This window comes from Equus quagga, chromosome 15 (assembly GCF_021613505.1).
Source record: "Equus quagga isolate Etosha38 chromosome 15, UCLA_HA_Equagga_1.0, whole genome shotgun sequence".
NCBI classification, from domain to species: Eukaryota; Metazoa; Chordata; class Mammalia; order Perissodactyla; family Equidae; genus Equus; species Equus quagga.
This window is the reverse complement of record NC_060281.1, coordinates 25696981-25723820: the sequence shown is the minus strand read 5'-3', so window position 1 is coordinate 25723820 and position 26840 is coordinate 25696981. Positions and strand designations below refer to the sequence as shown.

Genomic DNA, 26840 nt, shown 5'->3' with positions numbered 1-26840 from the left:
TAAGGGGCTCTGCCTTGCCAAATAGCAAGGAGTATGATAAAGCCAGACTAATTAAGACAACCTTTTAATGGTCAATGAATAGATAATAGATCATAAACAGGACAGAGGGTGCAGAAACACTCATATATATGAAAATTAGATATATGACACAGGTGGAATTACAAATCAGTGGGGAAAGAATGCACTATTTAATAAATGATGCCAGAGACTTTTATCTGTATGGAAAAAACTTAAACAAGATCTTAAATGTATCTTAACTTACATACCCACTATTCTATATTCTCTAACACTATTATATATATGTATACATATATATGACATGATCGGATTTTGGTAAGAGATGTTTATAGTGGTGGTGAATAGTGATTGCATGATCTCTATATACTGGATGCTGAACTGAAGACAAACATATGTTGTCTCATTTAATCCTCACAAGTATTTCTGGGAAGATTAACTGGCTTAAGGTCACTTCGGCGATAAATGTGATGTCTCTCCTTTAACCACCATGCTCTTCTGTGGGGTAGTAATTTCAATTCTTTTGACCTTCCTTTGGAGGACTTTTTTTTTTGTTTTTGGGGTTTTAATCAGTGTCTTTCGCTTCTCTCCTCGGAATAACACAGTTTTCCCACATTAAAGAAATCTAGACCTCAACATCTGACACAATAGTTTAATAAGTGAGGATAGCAAGAGAATTTCTCTTAATTACTTGAATGGAGAGTCTTTAAGAACATACAGCTTGAAGAAAGTCTATACATTTTAAAATCGAAAATATTTAAGTTTGAATATAGAAGTTATCTATATGTAAAAATATCTATTTTCAGGATCTTTTGAGGAAGTTATTCCTGCACGGAAGCTGAAGAATTTTTATCCGGGTGTAGCTGAGCACAAGGATATTTCCAAGCTGGTCCTTCTCCTTTCTTCCTCTGTGAATTCTCTCAGAAAGGTGGCTCATGAGGCCTTGCAGGACTTTCAAAAGTACAAGACGCTGTGGACAGAGGACCGAGACGTGAAAGTGAAGGTGTGTTTCTGCTACTTGTGACGTAGGCTGGGTTTGAGTTCTTTGTGTCTAACTCGTGCAGGAGGACCAGGAAAATATCAGTGATAATGACAGGAGCTCATGAGCAGGGGCCAAGACCTTCTAAATGACAAGCACCTAGCACCTTCTGTCTTGTGTAATTCTTGCATTGACATTCTGAGGCAACTGAGAATAGTGAGACTGGGGCAGGTTTCCTTTAATTCCCTAAACAGTTGAGTATCAGTAATGTTCCAGACGTGTCCAGAGGCCAGATATTCAAGGGTGTGTCCTACTTACATAGACTCAGCTGTATTTTTGGTTAGAAACTCAGAGTTTTAGATCTCTCAGTAACCATTCATGGTGGACTGTGAAATTCCCTCACATAGCCTCCTCTTCCCAGTACTACCAGTTCATCCCTTTTTCACCGAGCCACTGGCCTCATAGCACATACAAATGGAAAAGTAAATAAGGAAATGCCATTTGGTAATTAAACTATCACACGTGTAAGATTTATACTGTCAAAAAGCTAAAGAGAACATTGGTTCCTTACTACAGGAGTTTTTGGCTAACAACCCCTCTCTGACTGAAATCAGATCAGAAATTCTACACTATGCTACTTTTGAACAGGAGATCGATGAGTTGAAGCCTGTTATTGTTGTAGGAGCACTTGAGTTGCATACAGGTATTTAAAAACATTTATTATGAAAAGTATCTGTATTTTCACATGAAATGTTACTTTATTTAGAAAGCAGTTATTAAGCTACCTTGGTACAATATTATAAATATTAACTATTTCTGAACCACCAGTATTGTTCATATATATGTTAAATATGTTATGTATGTATAATATATATTATATATATTGTTCATATATAATATTATACCAAGGTGGCTTAATACACTACGCAATTTCTCAGTTGACAGTCAAACAACTAAAAGTACAGGTGAAACTCTTTTGGGGGTTACTGTGAGGAGGGGCTTGTGTACATGAGATAGGAGGCAACCAGTTTGCAGTCTCCTGAGAAGTTAATCCATTTGGGACTAGAGTATCAAAGGATGATGAGACAACCACTTAATGTCTGAAATAAAAAGATCAATCTGACTCTATTGCTTACTGTTGTGAGCTGGTCAGGCACAGTGTTCTCAGCAGAGCAGACTGCCAGTCTCATTTGGGTGTCTGGGCAGCATGGAGTCCTGGGATTGTGGGCATAAGTAGGTCACCATCATCAATAAAAGGATGCCTGCTTGGGTGAGACTGTTGTTGATTGGTTGGCACTCAGAGGTGGGCTTATTGAGTATATCCCTCCTGGTTGTTGACATTCAGAAGGGAGGGGCAGACAATGATTGGCTTGCAAAAACATGTGAACTGAGATGATGCTGTCTATTGTTTGAGTTTAAAACTGGTTGTGGTGGCTACATATTACCACGGTTACAGAGGTACAATCAGTCTTGTCTTACATTTGTGAGAAGATTTTATTTTCAGAGGATATTTGAATGATCAATGTAAAATCGATTATCCACCTAAAATAGATTTTCAGAGCTGTTTTCAGGGAGACAGTGTAACTGTGGCTCTCAAATTTGACGATCAAGGTTGCTTGAGCTCTTTAATCTCCATCTCTTCTGCTGGTGATAATGACAGTGTCCTCCTTGTGAACCACTTTATATGAGACACTTAGCATAGTATCTGGCACATAGTTGATGTTCAATTAATATTAAATGTTATTATTGTAGCTGTCAAGAAGGAATTTAATTTGGAGAAGAACCGCAAGTACTTGAGGTGATTATTTAGCTAGAAATCAGAAACCATACATCGGGGGCAATAATTATAAGAACTTCTGTAGAGTTTTGGAAACTATCCTCTACCTATTATTATTATTGTTATTTTACTGTCCTATTTGTTTCCTCATAGCGATTAGCACTATGATCCTTAATACAAAAATCAACGTTAGCACAGTGTTTTAGCTGGCTGGGTGCTTGGTTTTGGAGAGAGGAAATTAAAACACGGAATAGGTGACAACAGTTATAAAGATAGGGGAAAGTGGGCTGAATCCTTGGGGGCTGAGGAAAAGAAGAAAAGAGACCTGGGAGGCGCGGACCTCATGAGATAGGATCTCACAGCCTCAATCAACAAGCTGGCTGTGTGTCTCTCCTCAGGCTATGCTTTCCTCAGCTCCCTAGTCCTCTCAGTTTAACTGCTGGAAGCTGGGAGGGGAGCAGTCATGTTTCAAGCTTGGCAGGCCTGGGGAGTGTAGGGGTGCCAAGAGGAGACAAGAGAAATGCACAAGGATTGATAAGGTAGAGTCGACTAGTTAGAGCTCTTTTGTTTTCAAGGAATGGAAATGTATTTGAGCTACATTAAAGGAAAAAAAGTGCATCGCAAAATCAAAGATGCAGCAGGGCCTTAAAAATGAACCAGAACCAGGGACAATATTGGAAGCTGAGCAAATCCTTTCTCTCTGCCTCTTATTTCTTCTTCCCTTTCTGCATGACTTTTTCTGCTTCCTAGACCACATGGTTCCCCATCAAGTCTCATTCCAAACTCTCAAGAAAGGATTCTGATTGGTCCATAGAAGGTCAAGATTGACCTGGGACAATTAGCTAGGCCCAGGGTACAGGGTCAGGTTATATATATCCTCTAACCATGTGTATAAGATAGGGAATGGAATAACAAGAAAACTGGGCAGAATTTCACAGATAAAACAATAGATTATACTCCACTGTGTGGAGTTACCTCGAAGAAAATGGGGTGTGAGGGAGGACTGCTAATGGGATGTCCAGAAGCAGAGCAAGGTTCTCATTGGACAGTCCTAGGACTAATTTCCAAAATTCTCCTCCATAGACTTTAGTGTCCTTTTCATGCACAGCTTAACATACTCCATGGGGATAGTCTTCAAAATCTAGTAACCTTTGCAGCACATTTAATTCAGACTAACTACAGTTCACGTGCTCAATAGCCACATGTGGCTTGTGACAATCAAATTGGACAGTGCAGTTATTGAGGCTCAGATTATACATAAAGTGAATAGTTTCAGAATATCAATTGTTTTCTATTTTGATCTTTTCCCGTCTTCACCAGAGCCAATGAAATTGGCCTTATCAATTGAGGCTAAGGCATGGAAGATGTTACTCTGTCGATATTTGAATGAAGAATACAAAAAGAAAATGTCAGACATGATAGCGTTTATCAATGAATACTTGAAAAAGTTATCTAGACCTATTCGTGATTTAGATGATGTCAGATTTGCAATGGAAGCCTTGTCTTGTATCCGTGATAATGAAATTCAAATGGATATGACCTTGGGACCAATTGAAGTAAGAAATGGTTATATTTTTCTTTCTTGAAATGCTGTTTTTTAAAAGGTAGATACACACTAAAAAAGTGATTCTGTTAATGAATTTCTTCGTCTGTTTTGTGGCACGGTCTGCCTATTTCTCCTTTCTGATGTCGATGTCCTTGGAGGGATTTTGACAATCATCAATAGTGAACAGTATGCAAAGGAATGTCAATATATTTGTAATGCTGTACTGGTCCAGACAGTTTTCAGTTTTTTATACTGACACCAACATTTCACAGAAAAGAATAATTTCACTCTATCCAATCATTCCCAACATGTTAGGGAAGTTCCCCAAATATCTTTGACTCTCCTTAGAAACCAGTGCTAGGTCTCACTCATGACCAGTGGCATACCATGGGCAGCATCCGGGGGAGTTGTCCACTTAGACTCCGTAGTACACTGTTGGAATTTAGATCAGCAAAATATGCTTTTAGGGAAGAGTTCTGTATTCGTTTCCTATTGCTGCTGTAACAAATTACCATAAACTTCATGTCTTAAAACAACACTAATTTATTATCTTACAGTTCTAGAGATCAGAAATCTGAAAATGGGTCATATAGGGCTAAAATAAAGATGTCAGCAGGGCTGTGTTTTTTTCTGGAAGCGCTAGGGAAGAGTCCATTCCTTGCCTTCTCTGGGTTCTAGAGGCTGCCTGCATTCCGTGGCTCATGGCCCCCTCTAGCAATGGCATCACTCCTCCCCTGCTTTTGTTGTCACATCTTCTCTGACCCTGATTCTCCCGCTTCCCTCTATCCCTTATATGGACCTTTGTGGTTACATCAGGCCCACTCGGTTAGTCCAGCTCAAACTCTAACTTAGTCACATCTGCAAAGTCCATCTTGCCAGGTAAGAACGCATTCACGGGTTCCCGAGATTAGGATGTGGACGCCATTGGGGAGGCCATTATTTTGACTACCACAAGTATTTTGTGACTAGTATTATTTAAAATTTCTGGCTCATGGTGATAAAAATCAGACTCAATGTATTTTATTACTCATTTGTAAGTTCTGTATAAACAAAGCACTCTCTTATTGCATGGCATAGGATTGGCACACTGCCTCCTCTGGGTACCTGATGCTCATGACTATTGTATGCTTTCTTGAACCTATTTAAAATGTATACACTTTGGTAGCGAATGAACTTTATGCCTTTACTACTTCTTTAAATCTTGATATTTGGAAATTTTGGATGCTGACTACCCATTCCTCAAGATTTAACTAATTATCATACCATTTTCTCCTGACTGTAGAAGCTTAATTCTTCAGCATAAATTCTTTTGGTAAAGCCAATTGCTAATCCATCCTTTTGATGATTCAAGTTTCTTTTCTGTGGGGTATCTGCCACATCATCATATATACGAGGAGAGAGAGGCAGAAAATGATTCCGGGGATATTTTCCAGCATAGTATTTTCTAGGAGAGTTATCTTAATGTGATCTGCCAATGTGTCCATCAGAATCACTTAGGCACTTATTAAATCAGGACCTAGGATCTTGAGTCAATATCTGGTGCCCATGAGAATCTAGAGGTGCTTTGTATACGCATTTAATTTTGGGAACCACTCTTCTAGAATATGCTCTCTTCTTCTAAGACATAGGAATGTGTTTCTAGTAAACATCTGAATCATCTGGCAGTTGCTTTCCTTGTGATAATTTTCATCTCCACCCCCACTCCACAGGAAGCCTATGCTATTTTAAACAGATTTGAAGTTGAAGTAACCAAAGAAGAATCAGAAGGGGTTGATACCTTGAGATATTCCTTCAACAAATTGCAGAGCAAAGCTGTAAGTACAAATTTAATTCTTATTTTTTATTAAGTCACTATCTTCAGAAAACAATATATTGCATACTTTTTAAAAGCTTAATATATATTAATAGTTTTATTGAGATATCCATATACCATAAAATTTACCCTTAAAATTCATAAAATTTTAAATTCATGAAATCTACCATATATAATTCAGTGATTTTTAGTATATTCACAGAGTTGTATAACCACCATCATTATCTACTTTTAGAACATTTTCAGTCACCCCAGAAGAAACCCCATACCCATTAGGAATCACTCCTCATTCTCCTTCTCACCCCAGCCCCTGGCAGCCGTTAATCTGCTTTCTGTCTCTATGGATTTCCCTTTTCTGGACACTGAATATAGACACCGTCATACAATACGTAGTCTTTTGTGGCTGACCTCTTTCACTCAGCATAATGTTTTCAAGGTTTATGCATATTGTCCCAAGTACTGGCACTTCATTTTCCTAATAGCTAATGATGGCATCTTTCCATGTACTTATTGACCATTTATATATCTTCTTTGGAGAATTTAAATCCTTTGCTTGCCTGAAACTAATATAAATGTTGTATGTCAATTATACTTCAATAAAAAATAATCCTTTGCTTGTTTTTTTAATTGGGTTGTCTATTTTTGAGTTGTAAAAATTCTTTGTATATTCTGGATACAAGTCCCTTATCAAAGGATTTGTAAATATTTTCTCTCATTCTGTGGATTGTCATTTCACTTTCTTCCTGATGTCTTTTGAAGCATGCAAGTTTTTAATTTTGATGAAGTCTAATTTGTCTATTTTTTCTTTTGTTACTTGTGTTTTGGGTATTGTTATCAAGGAAATAATTGCCTAATCCAGGGTCATGAAGATTTACAACTATGTTTTCTCATGAGAGCTTTATAATTTTAGCCCTTACATTTAGGTGTCTGATACATTTTGAGTTAATTTTTGTATATGGTGTGAGTTAGGGTCCAACTTCATGCAAAAGCATGTGGGTAGCCAGTAGTCTCAACACCGTTTGTTGAAAAGAAAAGACTATCCTTTCACCAACGAATTGTCTTGGCACCCTTGTTTAAAATCATAATCATAATGAAAACCACAAATGTAAGGGTTTATTTCTGGACTCTCAATTCTATTCTGTTGATCCATATGTCTACCCCAAGCCAGTACCATACTGTCTTGATTACTGTAGGTTTGTGCTGTTTTTTTTTTTAAAGTTGTGGTAAAATACGCATAACATAAAATTTACTATCTTAATCATTTTTAAGTGCACGGTTCAGTGGTGTTAAATATATTCAAATTTCTTTGCAACCCCTCTCCAGAACTTTTTTGTCTTGCAAAACTGAAACTCTATACTCATTACACAACAACTCTTCATTTCTCCCTTCCCCCAGGCCCTAGCAACCACCATTCTACTTTCTGTCTCTATGAATTTAACTACTTTAGGTGCCTTATATGAGTGGAATCATACAATATTTGTCTTTTTGTGACTGGCTTATTTCAGTTAACATAATGTCCTCAAGGTTCATCCATGGTGTAGCATGTGTTAGAATTTCCTTCCTTTTCAAGTCTGAATAATGTTCCACTATATACATATACCACATTTTGTTTATCCATCAATGGACACTTGAGTTGCTTCCACCTTTTGGCTATTGTGAATAATACTGCTGTGAACATGGGTGTGCAAATATCTTTTTGAGACCCTGCTTTCAATATTTTTGGATATATACTCAGGAATAGAATTGCTGGATCATAAGGTAATGGCTATTTTTAATTTTTTAGGACCACCATACTGTTTTCCATTGAGGCTGTATCATTTTACATTCCCACCAATACTGCACAAGGGTTCCAATTTCTCCACATCCTCGCCAACACTTGTTATTTTCCATTTCTTTGATAGTAGCCACCCTAATGGGTGAGGTGGTATCTCATTATGATTTTGATTTGTATATCTGTAATGATAAGTGATGTTGAGCATCTTTTCACATACTGGTTGGACATTTGTATATCTTCTTTTGAGAAATGTCTATTCAAATCCTTTGCTTATTTTTAAATTGGGTTTTTGTAGTTGTTGAGTTGTAGGAGTTCTTTATATGTTCTGGATATTAACTTTTTATCAGATATAGGATTTGCAAATATTTTCCCCCATTGCATGGGTTGCCTATTCACTCTGTTGATTGTGTCCTTATGATCTTTTTTATTTATGTAAGGTAGGTAGTGATGTCCCATCTTTTATTCCCAATTTTAGTAATTTGAGTCCTTTCTCCTTTTTCTTGGTTGGTCTAGGTAAAGGTTTGTCAATTTTGCTGACCTTTTCAAAGAAGAAACTTTTGGTTTGCTGAGTTTTTCTATTGTTTTTCTATTCTCTGTATCATTTATTTGTGCTTTATTTTTTATTATTTCCTTCCTTCCGCTTGCTTTGAGTTTAGTTTGTTCTTTGCCTAGTTTGTTAAGGTGGATGGTCAGGTTACTGATTTGATTTGAGATTTTTTTGAGGAAGATTGGCCCTGAACTAACATCCATTGCTAATCCTTCCCTTTTTGCTTGAGGAGGATTGTCGCTGAGCTAACATCTGTGCCAATCTTCCTCTATTTTGTATGTGGGATGCCACCACAGTATGGCTTGACAAGCAGTGTATAGGTCCACACCCAAGATCCAAACCCGTGAATCCCCGGCCACTGAAAAAGAGCACGCAAACTTAAACACTACACCAGTGGGCTGGTCCCAAAATCTTTTTTCCCCTTTAATGTATGCTTTTATAGCTACACATTTCTCTCTAGGCTCTTTTGAAGCTGGTAAATATTTACACACTGTGAGTTAGACATGAGAGTGAACTCCAAGGGAATGTCCAGATTCTTTAATTATACTGAAAAGTTTTATGGAATACTAATTAAATTAAATTAATGTTGGTTTAAAATTTCTTGTTTATGGAAAGATTTGTCACTAAGATTGAAGCAAGGCACAGTAGCAAGGACACAAAGCTGAAACTGGGGTCATGACTTGTGACTCCATCTCTGCCATCAGCCAACTGGGTGATCTTATGCAAGTTAATAACCTTTGTTTCTCAATTTCTTCATGTGGTCATTTAGGAATATTTTAGGAATTTTTTTATATGCAGTTATGAGGCTCGCTTGAGGTAATGTATATGAAATACCCTTTAATACTCATGTTTATTTAAATTCATGTTAAATGTTGACTAATTGCTTGTTTTGAAAAATGCTTGCTGGTTGGTCAGGAGAGTGAGTCTTAGGAAGGAGATGGGGAACCATCCACTGAGATTCAGTGAGGCCCAACTTTCTGTTATTGTCCAATGGAAAAAATTCACGTGGGTTGATCTTTCAGCTTTTCAACTGATAGTGTTAAACCCACTGACCCATCCTTTAGTAAAATAAACAATTCTATGCTACAATCACCGTTAAGCTTAAAATAGTATGTGTTCCAAACAAGATAGATGCTATTGCTGAGAGCAATTAAGAGCAGGGGCCCTGAAACCACAGTGGCAGGTTTTGCATCTTGACCTTGCGTCATACTGGTGCTGGGACCTTGAGCAAGTTACGATACTCTCTCTCAGCTTCAGTTTTCTTACCTGTAAATGGGTAAAATATTTGTATTTACCACACAGGGTTGTTCTGAGGATTAAAAGACTTAACCTAGGTGAAGATCCTGGCAGACAGTAAGCATGAATTAAGTGCCAGCTGTTATAATTGAAGGTTTAAGCAGAAGCTTTGAAGACCATTGTGGAGGAAATTTGCTTTTTTTCTTTTAAACCTGGACTAATACCACTTTCTTTTAGGGAACTGTTCCAGCCATGGCAACCACGTGAACCTACTAGAGATTGCTAATACCAGCCCTTGGCCTGGCCCCAAAGACAGCATGTGACCCAGACTGGGCCTATAGTGATAACGGTTACCCTGGCCTCAGTGGTGGCCTGAGCTGGGTCAGCCTGAAACCTTTTGTCTAACTGCAGTTAGAGAAGATGGCTTTGCCTCTTGGGTCATCAACTAGAATGATTTGAGGCTCCTGTTGGTGCATTTGGCTTGTTTATTTCTGTGTTTTTATTACAAACAACATTGCAGAAACATCTCTGTTCATACAGGACATCTGTGGGATGATAAACTTGGTGGAATAGAATTATAGTTTTCATTTAAGTGCAGTACTTTCACTCTCACGTTGAGTATTCTTTTTTATTCTAGGTTTCTGTACAAGATGAACTAGTTCAAGTGCAGCCAAAATTTAAAAGTAATCTACTTGAGTCCGTGGAAGTTTTTCGTGAGGATGTGATGAACTTTGCGGAAGCATATGAGACGGTAATTTAAGAATTTGCATGCAGTGTGTTAAAGTGTTCTGGAGTATGTTTATATGAGATGGAAATGATGAACCCTGAAAAAGACACTGTGATCTGTACCTTGTATGTAAGAGGCTATATTTGCACGTGTATAGCTATCCAAAAAAGGGGCTAGCTCGTCCTTTAAGCATGTTTTGTAGAGAAAGAAAGAAGATTTAACTGTTAAAAGGAGCGAAAACTTTGGTGATTGTAGAAGAATCAAAGGATCTGTCTTTCTCAGGGCCAGAATTCTCACAGTTGAACGTGTAATACAATGGTTGGAAGGCTGGAAGAAACTAGAAATACCCTAATATCAGGGTATTATGCCACTGATTTTTTTTTTTCACTAATTCTTAGAGAACCAAAAGGGTTGCTGGAAATAAATAATCAATGTCATACTCGGTCAGTCCCACAGACTATTCAACCCGGTCTAATGATTATAATGGTTGACCTCTTTGAAGTTAGACTCAGAAGTTGGGTATATTCCCCTAGAATATTCTACTTTCTTTTAGTGGTCACAATGGATCTGGATTCATAAGATAATTTAAGCCCTTGATGCTGCTTATATAACACTTTCTTTTTCACAAGTACTAAACTGATCTCTTTTAATTGGATTAATCAACATTTGATTGCACGATCATTCTACTATACTGGGAATCTGGTCTATTATTTTGCATATCCGTAATATTCATGATTGTTCAGGCCATCTTGGGTCCTTTTTGCAACTATGTTCTGGCTTGTGGCCACCAGAGACTGCCTTTTGCTTCTTCTAAGTATTCAACCTTGTGAATCTCTATTTCCATTTTGGGCTGAACAATTTAGTGAAAGGAGTCTCGTCTCCGAACTCTGTATCAACAACCATAGCATTATCATTTTGAATCATGAATGAAATGAAACAGAGCTCTAGTGGTACAAACTTCATACAGCATGTAATTTTGTCACATTCTTTATTACCTATGTCGAGATCCTTTAAAAATGAGTAGAAGTTGGAGTGATGCAAATGTTCTAGAACTGATTGTGGTTATGGTTGTGCAACCCTGTGAATATACTAAACCATTGAGTTGTACATTTTAAATGAGGGATCGTACAATATGTGACATATTCCAATAAAGCTTTTATAAAAAATAAATGAAAGCTTCCTGTACAGAACAAAATTAGACCATTTAAATTAAAAATATTTATTTAAAATGAAATAATGGATAAACCAAGTAAATTGATAAATATATATGACTAAGAATTAAAATTCATTACAGGAAGGACCCATGGTTCCAAATATACCACCCCAAGAAGCTAGCAACAGGCTACAGATATTTCAGGTAGAACTGCATTTGTCTTTTTTTTTTTTTTTTTGGTTACATTAACAATGCATTGTTATTTTTTAAAATGATTTTAGGGAAAAATTCATGTTTTACCTTAACATGGAAAAGTTAATATTTAAAATGAATACAGATTTTAATTATGTTCTAATCTGCTAAATAATGTAATTGATTCCTTTTCTTGGGTCCCTCCATGCTTTTCTCCACACACTATCTCTATGTATCTTTAGAGAATGAGACTTTAATTTTGAACTGAAGTGTGTACCTTATTCTAGTTCCAAGCATCTTATTTGTATATAAAGTGATAAAAATTCATAGAATAATAAAATGTATTAAAATAAGAATTTCAATATTGACAAATGGTTTCCCTATCTTCCATCTGTATCCATTTTTTTATTTGATTCATGTTTTATTGAGGTTACATTGGTTTATAACATTATTTAAATTTCAGGTGTACATCGTTATATTTTGACTTCTGTATAAACCACGTTGTTTTCACTCCTAAAAATCTAGTTACCATCTGTCACTGTACAAATGTGTTCCTTTACCCCTTTTGCCCTCTCCTCTCCCCGCATCCCCTCTGGCATCCACCAATCTGTTCACTGTGTCTATGTTTCTGCTATTGTTGTTGTTTTTATCTTTCACACGTGAGTAAATCATATGGCATTTGTCTTTCTCTGTCTAACTTATTTCACTTAGCTTATTACCCTCAAAGTCCATCCCAGTTGTCATAGATGGTAAGATTTCATCTTTTTTATGGCTGAGTAATATTTCATTGTATATATACACCACGTCTTTTTTATCCATTCATCCATTGATAGGTACTTGGGTTGTTTCCATTTTTTGTCTTCCTTCTCAGCTCCTTTGTCCCACCTCAGACCACACAATACTTGTTGGATCAGGCCAACCATTCACCATCTTTTTTTATGCTCAGATTGCTGAGCGCATCTGGAGAAAAATCACATACCCATTTGGATTAATGTTTTGCAGATTCATGGATTCCTAAGTCAGCTAGCCCCTCAGGAGCATCAGGCAATTCTCTGTCCTGTTTCCTGCAGCGGCTGTACTGTATGTTCATGTTCTCTTTATGTCCCCTATCCCACCTGCATTCTCGGTCATTAAAAACAATTTGTCAGATGCCTGCTGTGTGTCTTGTTGATAGAAAGGTGATTAAGACATGGTTCTTACTTCTAAGCTGCTAAAATATGGTAAGGAGACCGAGAGCTAGGTAGACAATCGCCAAACTGTGGTGAACACTGTGATGTAGGTATGAGAACTTGTGTTAGGGAAACAGATGTAAGGAGCTCCCAACCCAGATGGAGGCTGGTGGGGCAGGGAGAGAAGGCTTCCTGGAAGAGGAGGCATCTAAGCTGTGTCATGAAGGACTAGTTAGAGTCAACGAGGGGAAGAAGGAGGAAAAACAAGTTAGGGAGAATTTGGGGCTCGTACAAAGGCCCAGCTATGAGGAGATAAGCAGGGAGATTTGGGGAGATGTAAGGAGTGTAATGTGGGGTGCAGTGTGCAAAGAAGATGGTGGGGGAAATGGGGCAGCGGAGTGGGCAGAGATCACTCATGGACGGCGTTGTAGGCTGTGACAAGGAGCTCAGAACCCATCCTGATGAGGGCTGGGGGGCTCCCACCGGGGAATATGATCAGATTTGAATTTTTAAAATAGTCACGTTTTTAGAAGATTTCTCTGGCATTAATGTGGAGAATGGTTTGGAGGGAGGATGGTCAGACTGATGGCAGTTGCAGAAATGCAAGCAAGAAATTATAAAGCTTGAGACCAAGCAGGTGCAGTTGGAATGAAGAAAACTGGACAGATGATGAGTTTATTAAAGCTATCCACTGGATGGGCTTGGAGCCTGGGTTGAGGGGAAAGATGCAGGTTTCCCACGTGGGCAAATAGCTGAAGGAGAGCTGTTTACTGCAGTACAAATACGGGAAAAGGAGTGTTTTTGAGATTTGTTTGAACAGATGACCTTGTCTCCAAATTTACTGAGGAAATTTCGGGTCTGTGATGTAAATTTCAGAGAGACGTGACCCCCTTCTTGTCCAGGGGACCTCTCTACTGTCTCCCTTCTCTCTTCTTAGATTGACCCTTATCTCTCTATTACTTTTAAACTCTTCCGCTTTACTAAATCTTCCCAATCAGCATTTTAAAAACTGTTTGTCTTTGCTTCTTAAAATAACAGTAATCAAAATCTCTCTCTGTTCCGTCTCCCTCTCCTGCTCCCACGTTTTCTTTTCTTCACCTGGCCCCAATTGCTGCCTCCATTTATAATCAGGCGGCTTCCTGGTCCTCCCACCAGGAGATACAGAGCTGGTGTCCAAAAACTAGTGTTTCTTCTTTACTAGGAAAATCCAGATTTGGCAGCAAATCAAGCCATATGAAGGCTTTCTGTAGTTTTGCAACATACTGGGTGGGTATTTCTAAATATCCCTTTACATATGTTAGAACTTACTTCATATCGCTTGGTTATTGGGTTTTTCACCTCAAAGCAAATAAATGGAGGAGTGGAGTCAGTAATCTTGTCCTGTTGCATTATGTGTATGTTCCATGGATGGTTCAGGCTGGTTCCATGCATCCTTTTGCCAAAAAGTTTCAATCAAGTTGGATGTAATCTCTCAAGCTGCAGGTTCTCCTGAGAGTGGTAGGGGTATTTCAGGCTTTTTCCATCATAACCGACTGGAATATCCCTTGATTTGAGTGTTTTAAAATAGAAAATCCATCCCATGATAAGAAAAATATTTCTCCAAGATCATTGGAGCAACTGGGAATTGCAGCTGATTTTTGGTAGAATAAACTTGTGCCAAGTAGATGAAATCATCTGTCACAGAGGCCAGTGTCTCTGCTGCTTGGTTCCAGGGAGGGTGGGTCTAGCCTAGGAGCTCTTGTGGACTTCTATAAAGTAGGATGGGTGTGCTGGCAAGAGTTTTCATGGGATGCAGTAGGCGCAAGCCTTCTGCTTATGTATGATGTCCTCAGACAAAAAGTCTGGTCCCTGGTTATTGTCGGGGTTCTTCTCTCTCTAGAACTACGGTGCTCATTCTTGGACTAAAACCAGCTCCCTTCATCACCCTTGCCAGCACTTTACGCTGCACTCTAGAGGAGGCTCTGATCCTTTGCTTCCTGAAGCCTTCAGGTTTGGATCCAGGGTCCCAGGGAAAGGCCTGGCCTGCCTCTCTGGAGGAGGCAAGACTAAGACTGGCCTGCTCACCTGGTGGCTGCCAGCTGAGCCAGGAGGAACCCTCAGCAATGACAGCAAGATGAATAATGAAATAGATAGTAATGTTGGATGGTGATAAGTGCCAAGGAATAAAATAAAGCAAGGAAGGGCATAGAGTTCTGGGCTGTGTGTATGTGAAGTGGAGGTACAATTTAAAGTAGAGTCTCCAGAGAAGGCCTCCTTGAGAAAGTGACATTTGAATACAGACCTGGAGAAGTGAGAGAATGAGCCAGGCAGATAGCTGGAGGAGCAGCTTTCCAGGCAGCCGGAGGAGCAAGAGCAAAGGCCCTGCGTAAGAGCATATGTGAGAAGCAATAAGGAGGTTGGTATGGCTAGAGCAGAATGAGCAAGGAGAGAGCAATAGCAATGAGGCCAGAGAGGTAAGCAGACTGTGGCAGCCTTGCCGGCTTTGACTCGGAGAAGAGTGACATGATCTTACTGATGTTTTCAATGGATCACCCTGGCTGCTGTGTTGAGAACAGATTATAGACAGTGAAGGGTAAAAGCAGGGAGACTAATTAGGAGGTTATTGCAGTAATCCAGGTGAAAGGTGATAGTAATTTGGACCAAAGTGGTGGCATTGGGGTTGATGAAAAGTGATTGGAGCCTGGCTGTATTTTGAAGGTAGACCCACTTCCTTGTCTTTCCCTCAGGAGTTTACAATTTATTGGTCAGCAACTGGGACTTTAGTGTGCCACTCTTTTACCAGGGGTGTGGTCACTTCATTGAAAAGACAACGTAGGGCCGCTCTCTTGCCTTCTTGCCCCTTCTGTTCTGCCTATGCCTAGGGGTGTGAGCTGAGCAGGATGTTTGCCATGCATCTGGCTGCACATGTGACTTGGGGTCAGATTTGTAGACCCATCTCTCTTTAAAAACAGGTGCCCACTCTGCCTCCTCAGAAGCAAGTGCCAAGATCTAGACCTGGAGAAGAAGCAGGAGCCTTGCCTTGGGCCTCAGCTCCCAGCGGTGTTCTCTGATGGAGCTTTACTCTGGTTTCCGGAGTTAGTGGGCACTCGGCTAGCCTGCCGACAAACCTGCTATTTTGTTCCTGGTTTAGCTGGTGCTGTAGGTCTTTTTTTAAATTATTATTTGGGACTTAAATGGAAAAAGGAATGAGTGATTGGCATCCATCAATGGTCTTCACCACATTAACAAGATTTTAAATGTCATTATTTGAATGTACGTTAACTTGGAAGTTTTCGTTTCTCCTTTCCTGATGTTCACATAGTCCCATGAGCTCTTCATTCGGTAATTTTTTTTGAGTAACCACTATACTAGCCAGCAAGGAATGTAAAAAATGCAAAATATGGCCCTTGCCCTCTAGGAACTAAGAATTCAGCTGAGTTCCTCCAGTGTCGTCACATCTTCCTGATTTGGCTCCTGTAAAATATGCTAATGGGTCTGTTAGATCTATAATACTAGCTGAGCATTGTCAGGTCTGATGCCAGATATTTTCCAGGGCTGGGAACTTACGATCTTTATTGATATATTATACCGTTTATGTGGAGCACTCATGTCTTGTCACAGGTGGATTATTTCTATTAGCTTTTATGCTTTTAACACTGTTAATATTTAGCGTTCTAAGTTAGGAGATTCAAATTCCAATTCAAAAGACATGTGCATTAACCTTGCTGATTTAAATTGTGAGAATTATTTCAAATGGCGTTAAAATGGAATCCTTCATTTTATAGACTCTTTATTGCTTGTCGAGAAAACAGGGTTGAATGGATTATACTAACGCTTCACTCATTTGAAACTTGTAGGAGAGTTGACCAGTTGAAATTAGTGAAAAAGCCTAAATTATAGATTTTTTAAAATGCAATTTTATTGCTTTCAGATGTATTTATGGGAACTTGAAATATAGGTCTTCCGGGGACCACTTAATTTAGTAAAGAAATAATTTTATATAAAATGGATACTTTTAGAATGCTTGAAAGTTAATTTTCGTAAGTGCTTAACTTTTCCTCTGATAGCTTGATATCAGTGTAAACTTGCTTCACAAATCCTCGTTTCACAGATATTATTAAATAAACCTCAATGTGGCTTTTATTCCAATTATCATAAATTCTAATTTAATGGGGTCTGAATTAATTATATTTTACTACAATTTTAAAACCTTTTTCTAGGCCAATTTTGATGATCTGTGGAGGAAATTTGTTACATATTCATCTGGTGAACAACTTTTTGGATTGCCTGTGACTGACTATGAGGTTTTACACAAAACTAGGTAAGTTTAGAAATTGTACAAGTGTTACACGCAAATAATTAAATACTGTCCATCCTTAAACCTTTTATCCTGCAGAGAAGAGCCTTCCTTGGAACACTCTTAAATAGTCCCCTTATTCCTGGCTATTCCTGACCCTTTGGCGACACAATCTCCAAATACAGAAGCAATGTTCTAGGAGTAGAAAATACATTGCAGAAATTCTGGGTGTTCATGGCCTATATTTAGCCTGTGCCTTATTTTTTTATTATCGCTATTTTTGGTTAGCGTCAATGATGGTGCAGAAGCACAGCAATTTTGGATAACTTTGTTTGTTTGGAGGAATAGCCATCCTTAGCTCTCAATCCCTTCTTACTGCGTTTGTGTTTATTGCTCCTCCCCGTTGGGTAGACACAGAACTCATTGAGATTGAAGGCCAAGGAACTGAATTGATTTTAAACAGTAACAATCTATTTTAAACAATGGATCTAGGATTTAAACAAGTATATTTTAATAGAATTTTAAATATAACTTTCCACAAAGGCAAAATTAAAACAGTGGTATTAGCTTATTAGGATCTTGGCTTTAGAAAAGAACTTTATGTTAACTTCTTTTAAAGTCATTGCATGAAAATCATGGCAAAATGGACATGAAATTGTCTGAAGATAAATTAATGCTTCAGTCGTTTAGGGTAGATGGTTTGTATTCTTTTTCTAAAGTAGTCATTTGCCAAGCTTAACCCAGTGACCAATTGTGTTAGAAATGCAGACATCTGCTCCTTGCCCCTGACTTACTGAATCAGAATCTCTGGCATTGGGTCCTAGGAAATCTGCATTTTAATAAACTCTCTCATTAATTCTTTTGCACCCTCAGTCTGAGACTCAGTGTTTTATTTTAACTCTCAGTATTCTAGGAAAAGTAGTCATCCTCATTTACCATCTGGACCCGTGGACCCTTTTTATTTTTTTATACTTTTAAGTAATTTATGAATAATTTACAGAAGTAAGAATAAAGGCATGGTGAAAAACAATTTTATTAGAAAATTAATAAGAATTTAAGCAGATAAAACCCAAACTTTTACTCCATAATGTCCTGGTTTGAAGATATATATACACAAAATGGAGACCGACTTTTGAATGCAACCAACTGCTCATCAGTTGCCATGCATGAACATGGAACACACCCATCCTGTAAACACTGATTCCAGATATCAAATCCATCTGCAACAGCTTCTAGCTTATCTTCTGCTTTTTCTTGCACTTGCATTTAACAATGCACAAACTCATGACTGTTGAAAACTTGGACACTCGTGATTTTGTTGAAGAGATGATCACCATCTTCTTTGCACTATAAATACAAAAATCTTTATTTTTAGATTTGAACGATCAATGAATTTTTTCATTTCTGCATCATCTATTTCCTTTGAACACACATCTGCCTCCAACATTTGTCCACTATGGAATGCATCAAACAAAACCTCCTCAAACATCATAAATAATGAGAGAACACTATCACTTATCTTTTTCACAAAGTGGGATAGTCTAGGATCTGTTGTAAGCTATTGCATGATGAAGCCCTGGCCTCTACTGAAATATACTGTTCACTCATCAATGACTGAGTTTAATAAAATTCATCTAGGTTATTCTCATCTAAAGACTCATAGTCTGAGATTTCACTTACACAATCAGTTTCACTATCAAAATTAGTCTAGAACGCTGCTGTCTGTCTCTTTTCTGTCTAGTATGTGGGAAGCACCTGCCTTTGTCAATTTTCTTCTCTTTACTGTTTTATGTGGAAAATGAAAAAATTCTGAATTCTTAATTGTATTAAGTGAAAGCCAAATAAACAAAAATCCAAAGACTACAAAAATGTTGTCTCCAGAGTTCTTTCTTTATACTTTCTTGAAAGGTGATGCACTACTTTGGGCAACACAACAAGAAACCTGAAGGATGATGCAAGAGTGGTTATTTTTTTCACTATTGCCTCATCCTTACAGGAGATTTCATCATTCTCTTTTCTTATTATTTTAGTCATTTTCAGCATAGTTGGGAATAATCAGTGATTAATAATGAAATAGGTCCTAGGATGGTGAATTAGCAAAATGAAACAAGAATTGGAAAAGCAAGATAACTAAGATTCCAGAATGTGTCTTAGATTTATAAAAGGATTCAGTGCACCCATATGGTAATTGCAAGATAGAATGAGTTTTACTCCATTAAAAACATAAGCAATATCTTTGGTCTCTGGATTATCTATAATAAATAATGAAAGTTGTGAATATCAATCCTTGCCAATAGTTAGAACTACTCAAGAAATAAACTCAAAAACTTAAATTGGGTCCAGTGGCCCCTCATGATGTGCTTGGGGTTGAGGAATTCCTGGGAGATGCACAAAGTTTGTTGAGTGGTCAATTTTTGGTGTTTCACACAGTGAGGAACTTTTCCTTTACTTGGACCTGGAATCCTTCCTTTTATTCTCGTTTTGGATATAACTTTATTTGGGCACATGGGAGAAAGCTTTTGGTAGGAAAGTGATGTTTAAAGTTATACTTAAAGGCAGGCATTCTTGTAAAAATCTATCTTGCCTTTGAAAGAAAAAATCAAGTAAAACTTTAGCCTTAGCTTTGATCTTATTAACAAGTTTTGGTCACGTTGTTTGCAGTGATTGGTATGGTGATAATAATCAAGCCATTTGTTAATGTCGAGTCATAATATGATCTGGAATATTTGAAAGCTGTAAACTTGACCTAATTGATGGAACTTTAATAAAGTCTTTGTTTGGAAACCAACAGGGTTGTGTGCATGTTGGTGTCTGTAAGATATTGTATTCCTAATATATGACATCTTCGATTGGATGAATACTGCCTATCCAATAATGGAATTTATTTTTAAAATATACATTATGTAATGACTTAATTATTTGGTTTCTCAGAAAGGAGCTCAACTTACTGCAGAAGCTGTATGGACTGTATGATACTGTAATGGGCAATATTAGTGGTTATTATGAAATGCTTTGGGGAGATGTAGACATTGAAAAAATTAACGCAGAACTGCAGGAATTTCAAAACAGGTGAGTTTCAGTTGAATTAAGCTTATCTTTTCATATTGCCTATCTTCTTAGGATCTTGTAGGCATTTCACCAAAAAATTTATCCTCTGATATATTGCTGTATACACATAACACTTTCTTCAAAGAAATGTGTAGATGAAATAATTTTTTCTTTTTTTTTCTGAAAGATGTCGTAAACTTCCAAAAGGGCTTAAAGATTGGCAAGCTTTTTTGGATCTGAAAAAAAGAATTGATGATTTCAGTGAGTCATGTCCTCTACTAGAAATGATGACCAATAAGGCAATGAAACAGAGACACTGGGACCGAATCTCCGAGTTAACTAAAACCCCGTTTGATGTGGAATCCGATTCTTTTTGTCTTAGAAATATTATGGAAGCACCACTCCTTAAAAATAAGGATGACATTGAGGTACATAAGATTATAAGGTCTTATTAGTGGTCCTTTAAAGAAAGTCTCCTTTTCCTTTTCTGAAAATTGTACCAACAGACATTTTATTCAAGGGTGTACCAGTTGCCCTAGATAATGCACTCTCGAAATTTGGAATGATTGTGAACATCCCTTGGTTTTGCAAAATAATGCTGTAATCCAAGGTGGTAATATCACTATTTGAAATATGTTAGTTTGGAGATCCTCAATTTATTCTCCTTGTCCTTTAACTGTACTTTTATTTTTAAAAATCTGTTTATTTCCCATTCGCAACCACATGGATGGACCTTGAGGGTATTATGTTAAGCGAAATAAGCCAGACAGAGAAAGATAAACACTGTATGATTTCACTCATATGTGGAAGATAAACAAACTTACAGACAAAGAGAACAATTTGGTGGTTACCTGGGGAAAGGGGGGAGGAGGGTAGGCACAAGGGGAGAAGGGGCACATTTATATGGTGCCTGACAAATAATAAGGTACAACTGAAGTTTCACAATGTTATAAACTATTATGACCACAATAAAAAAAAATCCGTTCCTATATCTATGTCTACAACTATTGACAAAGAGAGAACAATTGATTGATAAGACGGGGTTTTGCCAGAAGTCTCACACATATGAAAGTCTTCACACCTCCTGGTCAAGCATTTTTTAAAATTTTTAAGCTCTCTCTAATTTCAAGGGAAAAGAGACAGTCAATTTTTCTATTACTAGTAAGAATTTAATTACTAGAAAAAAGAAATCTGTTTATTTCTGTGTTGTGTTCTTGGTGAATTCCTCAGAATATTTTCCAAATTTCTAATTATATACTTTTTCCTATGAGTCTATTAAATATTTAAAATTATTATATTTATATAATATAGACATTTGCATAATGTGGAAGTTCTTATATTTTTTCTTTGCAAGTTTTTTTTATGCATAGTGTTTGTATGTTATTTCTTCTTTTATTGAGATATAATTGGCATAGAACATTATATTAGTTTCAGATGTACAACATAATGACTCGATATATGTATATATTATGAAATAATTACCACAATATGTCTAGTTAATATCCATCACCACACATAGTTACAAATTTTTCTTCTTGTGATGAGAACTTTTAAGATCTACTCTCTTAGCAACTTACAAATTTACAATACAGCATTAAAACTATAGTCATCATGCTGTACATCACATCCCCAGGACTTATTTATCGTTTATATCTGGAAGTTTGTACCTTTTTTTTTTTTGTTAGGAAGAGTGGCCCTGGGCTAACATCTGTTGCCAATCTTCGTCTTTTTGCTTGAGGAGGATTGGCCCTGTGCTAACATCTATGGCCATCTTCCTCTATTTTATGTGGGATGCTGCCAAAGGGTGGCTTGATGAGTGGAGTAGGTCTGCACCCAGGATCCAAACCTGTGAACCCTGGCCGCCAAAGTGGAGCACGCCAAACTTAACCACAACACCACTGGGCCGGCCTCCTCCCCTGCCTCTTTTTAACAGCATATGTACATCAAAAGTTTTGTTTTCAAAGCATTATTTACCCTATTTACAAATGTCATTCAAATACTATTGAAGGAAACAAAGAGTTAAAAAACTTTGGTGACCATCTCATTCTTATAGTTAGGTTTTTACACTTAAGAATATAGCCATTCATAGACTGTGCTTTGAAAACTCCGTTGGACAATTCCAAGGAATTCTAGGATTCACTTGTTAACTATTTGTACTCCAAAATGGACTCTCAGTGCTGTCTACCCCAGTCGGTCCTGTTTGTGCTGCCCCGTGTGCTCTGCTCTTAGCCAGGCTGGATTCCTACTGTTGCCGGGTGCACTGCCTCTAAAGGAAGCCTTTTCCCTCCCTGCGCAATGTCGTCTCCTCCGCCTGTTGGAGTCCCACTGCTCTCAGGTGCCCCTCAAGGAGGCCTTTCCTCCTGACTGCAGGCAGCAGTCGTTTCTCCCACCTCAGAACTCACAGCAGTTCACACCACTCTTGCAACATTTATCACGGACTCATTTGTGTAAAAGTTATTTGTGGAAATAGCTTGCATCTTTAAATTCTTTCCCATCTCTGAGATTCTCTGATTCTAAGTATGAAAATTAATTGGGGAATGGTGGGGAAAACGCCTTACTTTTGTTTTCCCTTGTGAGACTGTCCATCAAGGATTCTCAGAAGAAAACAGGAAAACCTATAAGAAAAAGATAGAATTGATTTTTTAAGCAAATGAGATATTCATATTAGGGCCAGCACAGGCAGGAATATAGCAATGTGTATATGTTACTTTAAAGGGTTCAAAAGACTCTTGCATATGTTCTCATTTGCTTCTCCTAGCAAGCCACCGAGACAGAGCAGCTGTGATCATCTCCATTTTGGCAGAAAAACGCCAATTAAAAATATAATGAAGAAACATAGTGATTTAAGTTCCATTATCTCGTGTATATGGTACAGAAAAATAATTAGTAGTCAGAGTGTCAGAAGGTTCTGGTTTGAACTTGCAACACGATGATCTTGAGCCTCGGTTTTCTTGGCCAGAAAATGACCAAATGACTTCTACGTCCAAGCTAAAAAATTCTGATTTTACGATGCACTTAGTTTGTAATTGAAAATGTCATGACATATTCTTTTATTTCCCTCTGAAGGATATTTGCATATCTGCCATTAAGGAGAAGGATATTGAAGCCAAGTTGACTCAGGTGGTTGAGAATTGGACCAACCAGAACCTGAGTTTTGCAGCCTTTAAGGGCAAAGGAGAGCTCCTGCTCAAAGGAACTGAATCGGGAGAAATTATCACCTTGATGGAGGATAGTTTAATGGTCTTAGGTTCCTTACTAAGCAACAGGTGATTTTATAACTTGGGGAGAAAGCTTTAATCGGGTATTGAGGGTTCTATAATACAGGGTAAAAGCCCACTTTTGCAGGTGTGGCATTACACAACATTCTGACCCAAAGGGCTAACTCTTATCTGTCCTTATATGAACTACCTATATTTTCCCTAATCATCATGGCCTCCATCTCTTCTTTTATGGTACTTATCTGCCCATCCCATTTTTCCTGGTGGGCCCCATCATAATTATTCTCCCCTAGATTGGCAGCTTATCTCCTGAAAATCTTGGCTCCCCACTGAGATGACCTTTCTATTTTTTCTTCTTTCCCTTTCATTCCTCTGATTTCATCATTGCCCTCCTTTAAACCTGCTCAAGTGTTTACCCAATGGCCCAGGAACAGTGTACTGGCAAGACATGAAAGGAATATACTGTTAGGGCCTCAGCACTTACACACTTGCATTTGTTATGGTGAAAAGTGGTAAATCTGTGCTGGGTCCACTGTGTCCTAAATGAGGCAACCTGTCCATCATTGGACTATTGAACCAGCTCAAAGGTGACTGTGATCTCAAGCGCAGCTTTAGGAAAATGGGCTCAGTCAAATTAAATATACTGTCAGGTCTTGGTCTGGACACCAGCAACCTCTAATGCCCTAGCTGACTGTGCAGTGATTCTCAACTGTCCTTCACCTTAACCCACCTAAGAAGTATGTCACAACCCCATCATTAACAGAGGTCAATGTCCAGGGTGCATGGAGCTTCTAATAACCCTTCTCCAGGCTGGGATCCCTGGTTAATGAATGACATCCTTCATCTCCTCTGGCCCCAGAGGCAGTCTTGTATTTGGATAATGTACTAATTCACAAAGCTCCGAGTTCTGGATCTGGATTGAATGTGCTGGGGTTAAGATCCTAGGGTGTATCCTCTGCTTTCAGGGAACCTGAATAATCCTGGCAAAGTGGACCATAGGATATTCAGTGGTTCCTAGACTTCACAGACTACTGCTTCCTCATGGTTCATTGCAAATTTTGCCATCCTGACTTCTTGAATGATGACCTCTTGATGAAGGGCTGTAGATTCACCTGAACAGTGTCTGTGGCCTGGCCAAGAAATTCGGGATTTCAAGGCTTTCTTAATTTCATACTTAACCTGCGTATATCCTGATTAGTATAGTACTTATTTATAGTGCTGCTGAACTCAATCTTGAGGCCCTGCTAGAAAGAGTATAAGGATATCTAAGAAGTCACAATACTTTGGGAGATTCTCCTCCTAGAGAGCTTTGCCACATCAAATGGACCCAGAAAGCCTCTTCCAGAACTAACCTCAGACTGATCTTTAGCAGTCAGTGCCTGCTGGATCTCTAGGGCTGCCTGGATGTGACTTGAGGAGGAAATTGTATATCTCCATGGGTGAGACTTAATTCCAGCTACTTCCTGGATTGTGACACTTTCCTGGTGGATCTCTGATCCCGTGGGGCTCCATGGGCCTTCCTATCATTCACGACAGATTCTACCACACAAAGTTGTGCAATACAGGTACCAAAGGACAGAGACTGGTTATGCTAGATTTTATTTCAAATCTTCCTTTGTCATGTTGGGAAGTTATACACCATCAAAAATGACTCTTTTTTTTACCTGTAGAGGATCATTTTTGGCCCCAAATATCTAGGTGCTTCAACTCCCTGAATGCCCAGCCATACTGTCTTAGTCTGCATGTCTTGATTTTGAAAATGCTTCTGGCATATTGACTGCCTTTCAGTTCTAGACTAGTATTAATTGAGTGTTGAGAAAAATGCCTCTCACTGCCTGAACAACTCGCCTACCTCCCTGGGGCAACTCCCTTTATACCTCCATGTATAACATGGGCTTCCAGAGAAGTTATGGGTTGTACTCAGGCATCAGACTACACCCAGAAGAATGCCATCCTGTGTGTGAGCATCTTCATATCACCTTGTTCTGGATCAAGGAAAGTTTTAAGGCCCTAGTCAACAAGTGCCACTCACCAGGAAATGCATCTACGCCACCTCAAAGCTACATGCCATTGCCACAAACTGAAGTCAGCTTCTTAATCCAACTGTAGGGTACTGGGTCTTTACTCAGTATCTTCCCATCACCTCCTCCATGGATCCACTCTATTTCTTGTCTGTCTTAGTTGTTCCCAGGTTTCTGGACACCTCGTATTCTTATGAACACTTTAGCTATCCCTGATGATGAGAAAACAGGAACCCTGCTATTTTAGGGTGGCTATCCTGGATCTCTAACACTGCAGAATCTAGGCACGGTGCCTGGTGGAATTAGCAGTCTATGAGTGGAAGAGCACATCAGTAGGTGGACACCAGAGCTCCAGCTTGACCCTGGCCTTGTGGTAATGGTTCCACAGACCAGTAACAAATGGCGTCCTGTGTGTCATTCTCATAGGCAGTCACCACTTGGATTTGGTTCACAGAAGTCTTGGAAAACCGTCTTATTCCTTGTTTTCCCTTTATTCCCAGAAGCAACCAGCGCAATTCCTTTGCTGGACCTCTGTGACCTAAAACTTGGCCCATTTTCCTAGTCCATGACTGATACATGGGAACAATAAGTGAAATCACTATAATTATATGTTTTATTCATAAAAAACCAAAAATCTCATTATCTGTATGAAATTTATTTAGGAACTGCCTTTTAGAAAATTGTTCATTTCCAAGGGAATGTTTCTCCTGTAATTTACTTTTGTTAGGCCATACTATTTTCTGAATCTTCCCTAAAATATAACGTTTTTCCATTTTTACTTTTTAGATATAATGCTCCATTTAAAAAGAATATCCAGAATTGGGTGTATAAATTGTCCACTTCCTCAGATATAATTGAAGAGTGGCTAATAGTTCAGAACCTTTGGGTTTATCTTGAAGCTGTCTTTGTAGGTGGAGATATTGCCAAACAGCTCCCTCAGGTAAATATGGTTTTTGTAACCACTGATGGAATAATTTGGTGTGTGTTGTCTATGTGTCTCTGTAAAAGTCTTCACGAAGACATATCGTCATGTCTTGATTATTTACACCAGGGGTTGGCAAACTATGGCCCACTTGCCTGTTTTTGTAAATAAAGTTTTATTGGAACACGACCACGTCCATTCATATGGCTGCTTTCATATTGTAACAGCAGAGTCGATGTGTTGTTGAGTAACAGAGACCGTATGGCCTGCAAAGCCTAAAATATTTGCTATCTGGCCCTTTCCAAAAAAAAGTTTAAAAAAAAAAGTGCTGACATTTGATTTACATTAACAGAAAGAAGAAACTCACATATTTTCAAACCTCCAGGTTCTCTGAAGATGTGATGTACATTCAAATATGGTACTATTA

General features: G+C 38.3%; 1 protein-coding gene across 1 annotated transcript in view; it reads left to right on the top strand.

The window, feature by feature from the left end:
* The window catches only part of DNAH8 (dynein axonemal heavy chain 8), a 272886-nt gene that overhangs the window by 82231 nt on the left and 163815 nt on the right, over positions 1-26840 (top strand). The window contains exons 26-36 of the mRNA XM_046640515.1: positions 822-1018; positions 1571-1697; positions 4092-4327; positions 6027-6131; positions 10325-10438; positions 11709-11771; positions 17128-17228; positions 20136-20273; positions 20440-20680; positions 23319-23518; positions 26278-26431. Of these exons, the coding sequence (XP_046496471.1) occupies positions 822-1018; positions 1571-1697; positions 4092-4327; positions 6027-6131; positions 10325-10438; positions 11709-11771; positions 17128-17228; positions 20136-20273; positions 20440-20680; positions 23319-23518; positions 26278-26431 (1676 nt within the window). The remainder of the gene's footprint in view (positions 1-821; positions 1019-1570; positions 1698-4091; positions 4328-6026; positions 6132-10324; positions 10439-11708; positions 11772-17127; positions 17229-20135; positions 20274-20439; positions 20681-23318; positions 23519-26277; positions 26432-26840) is intronic.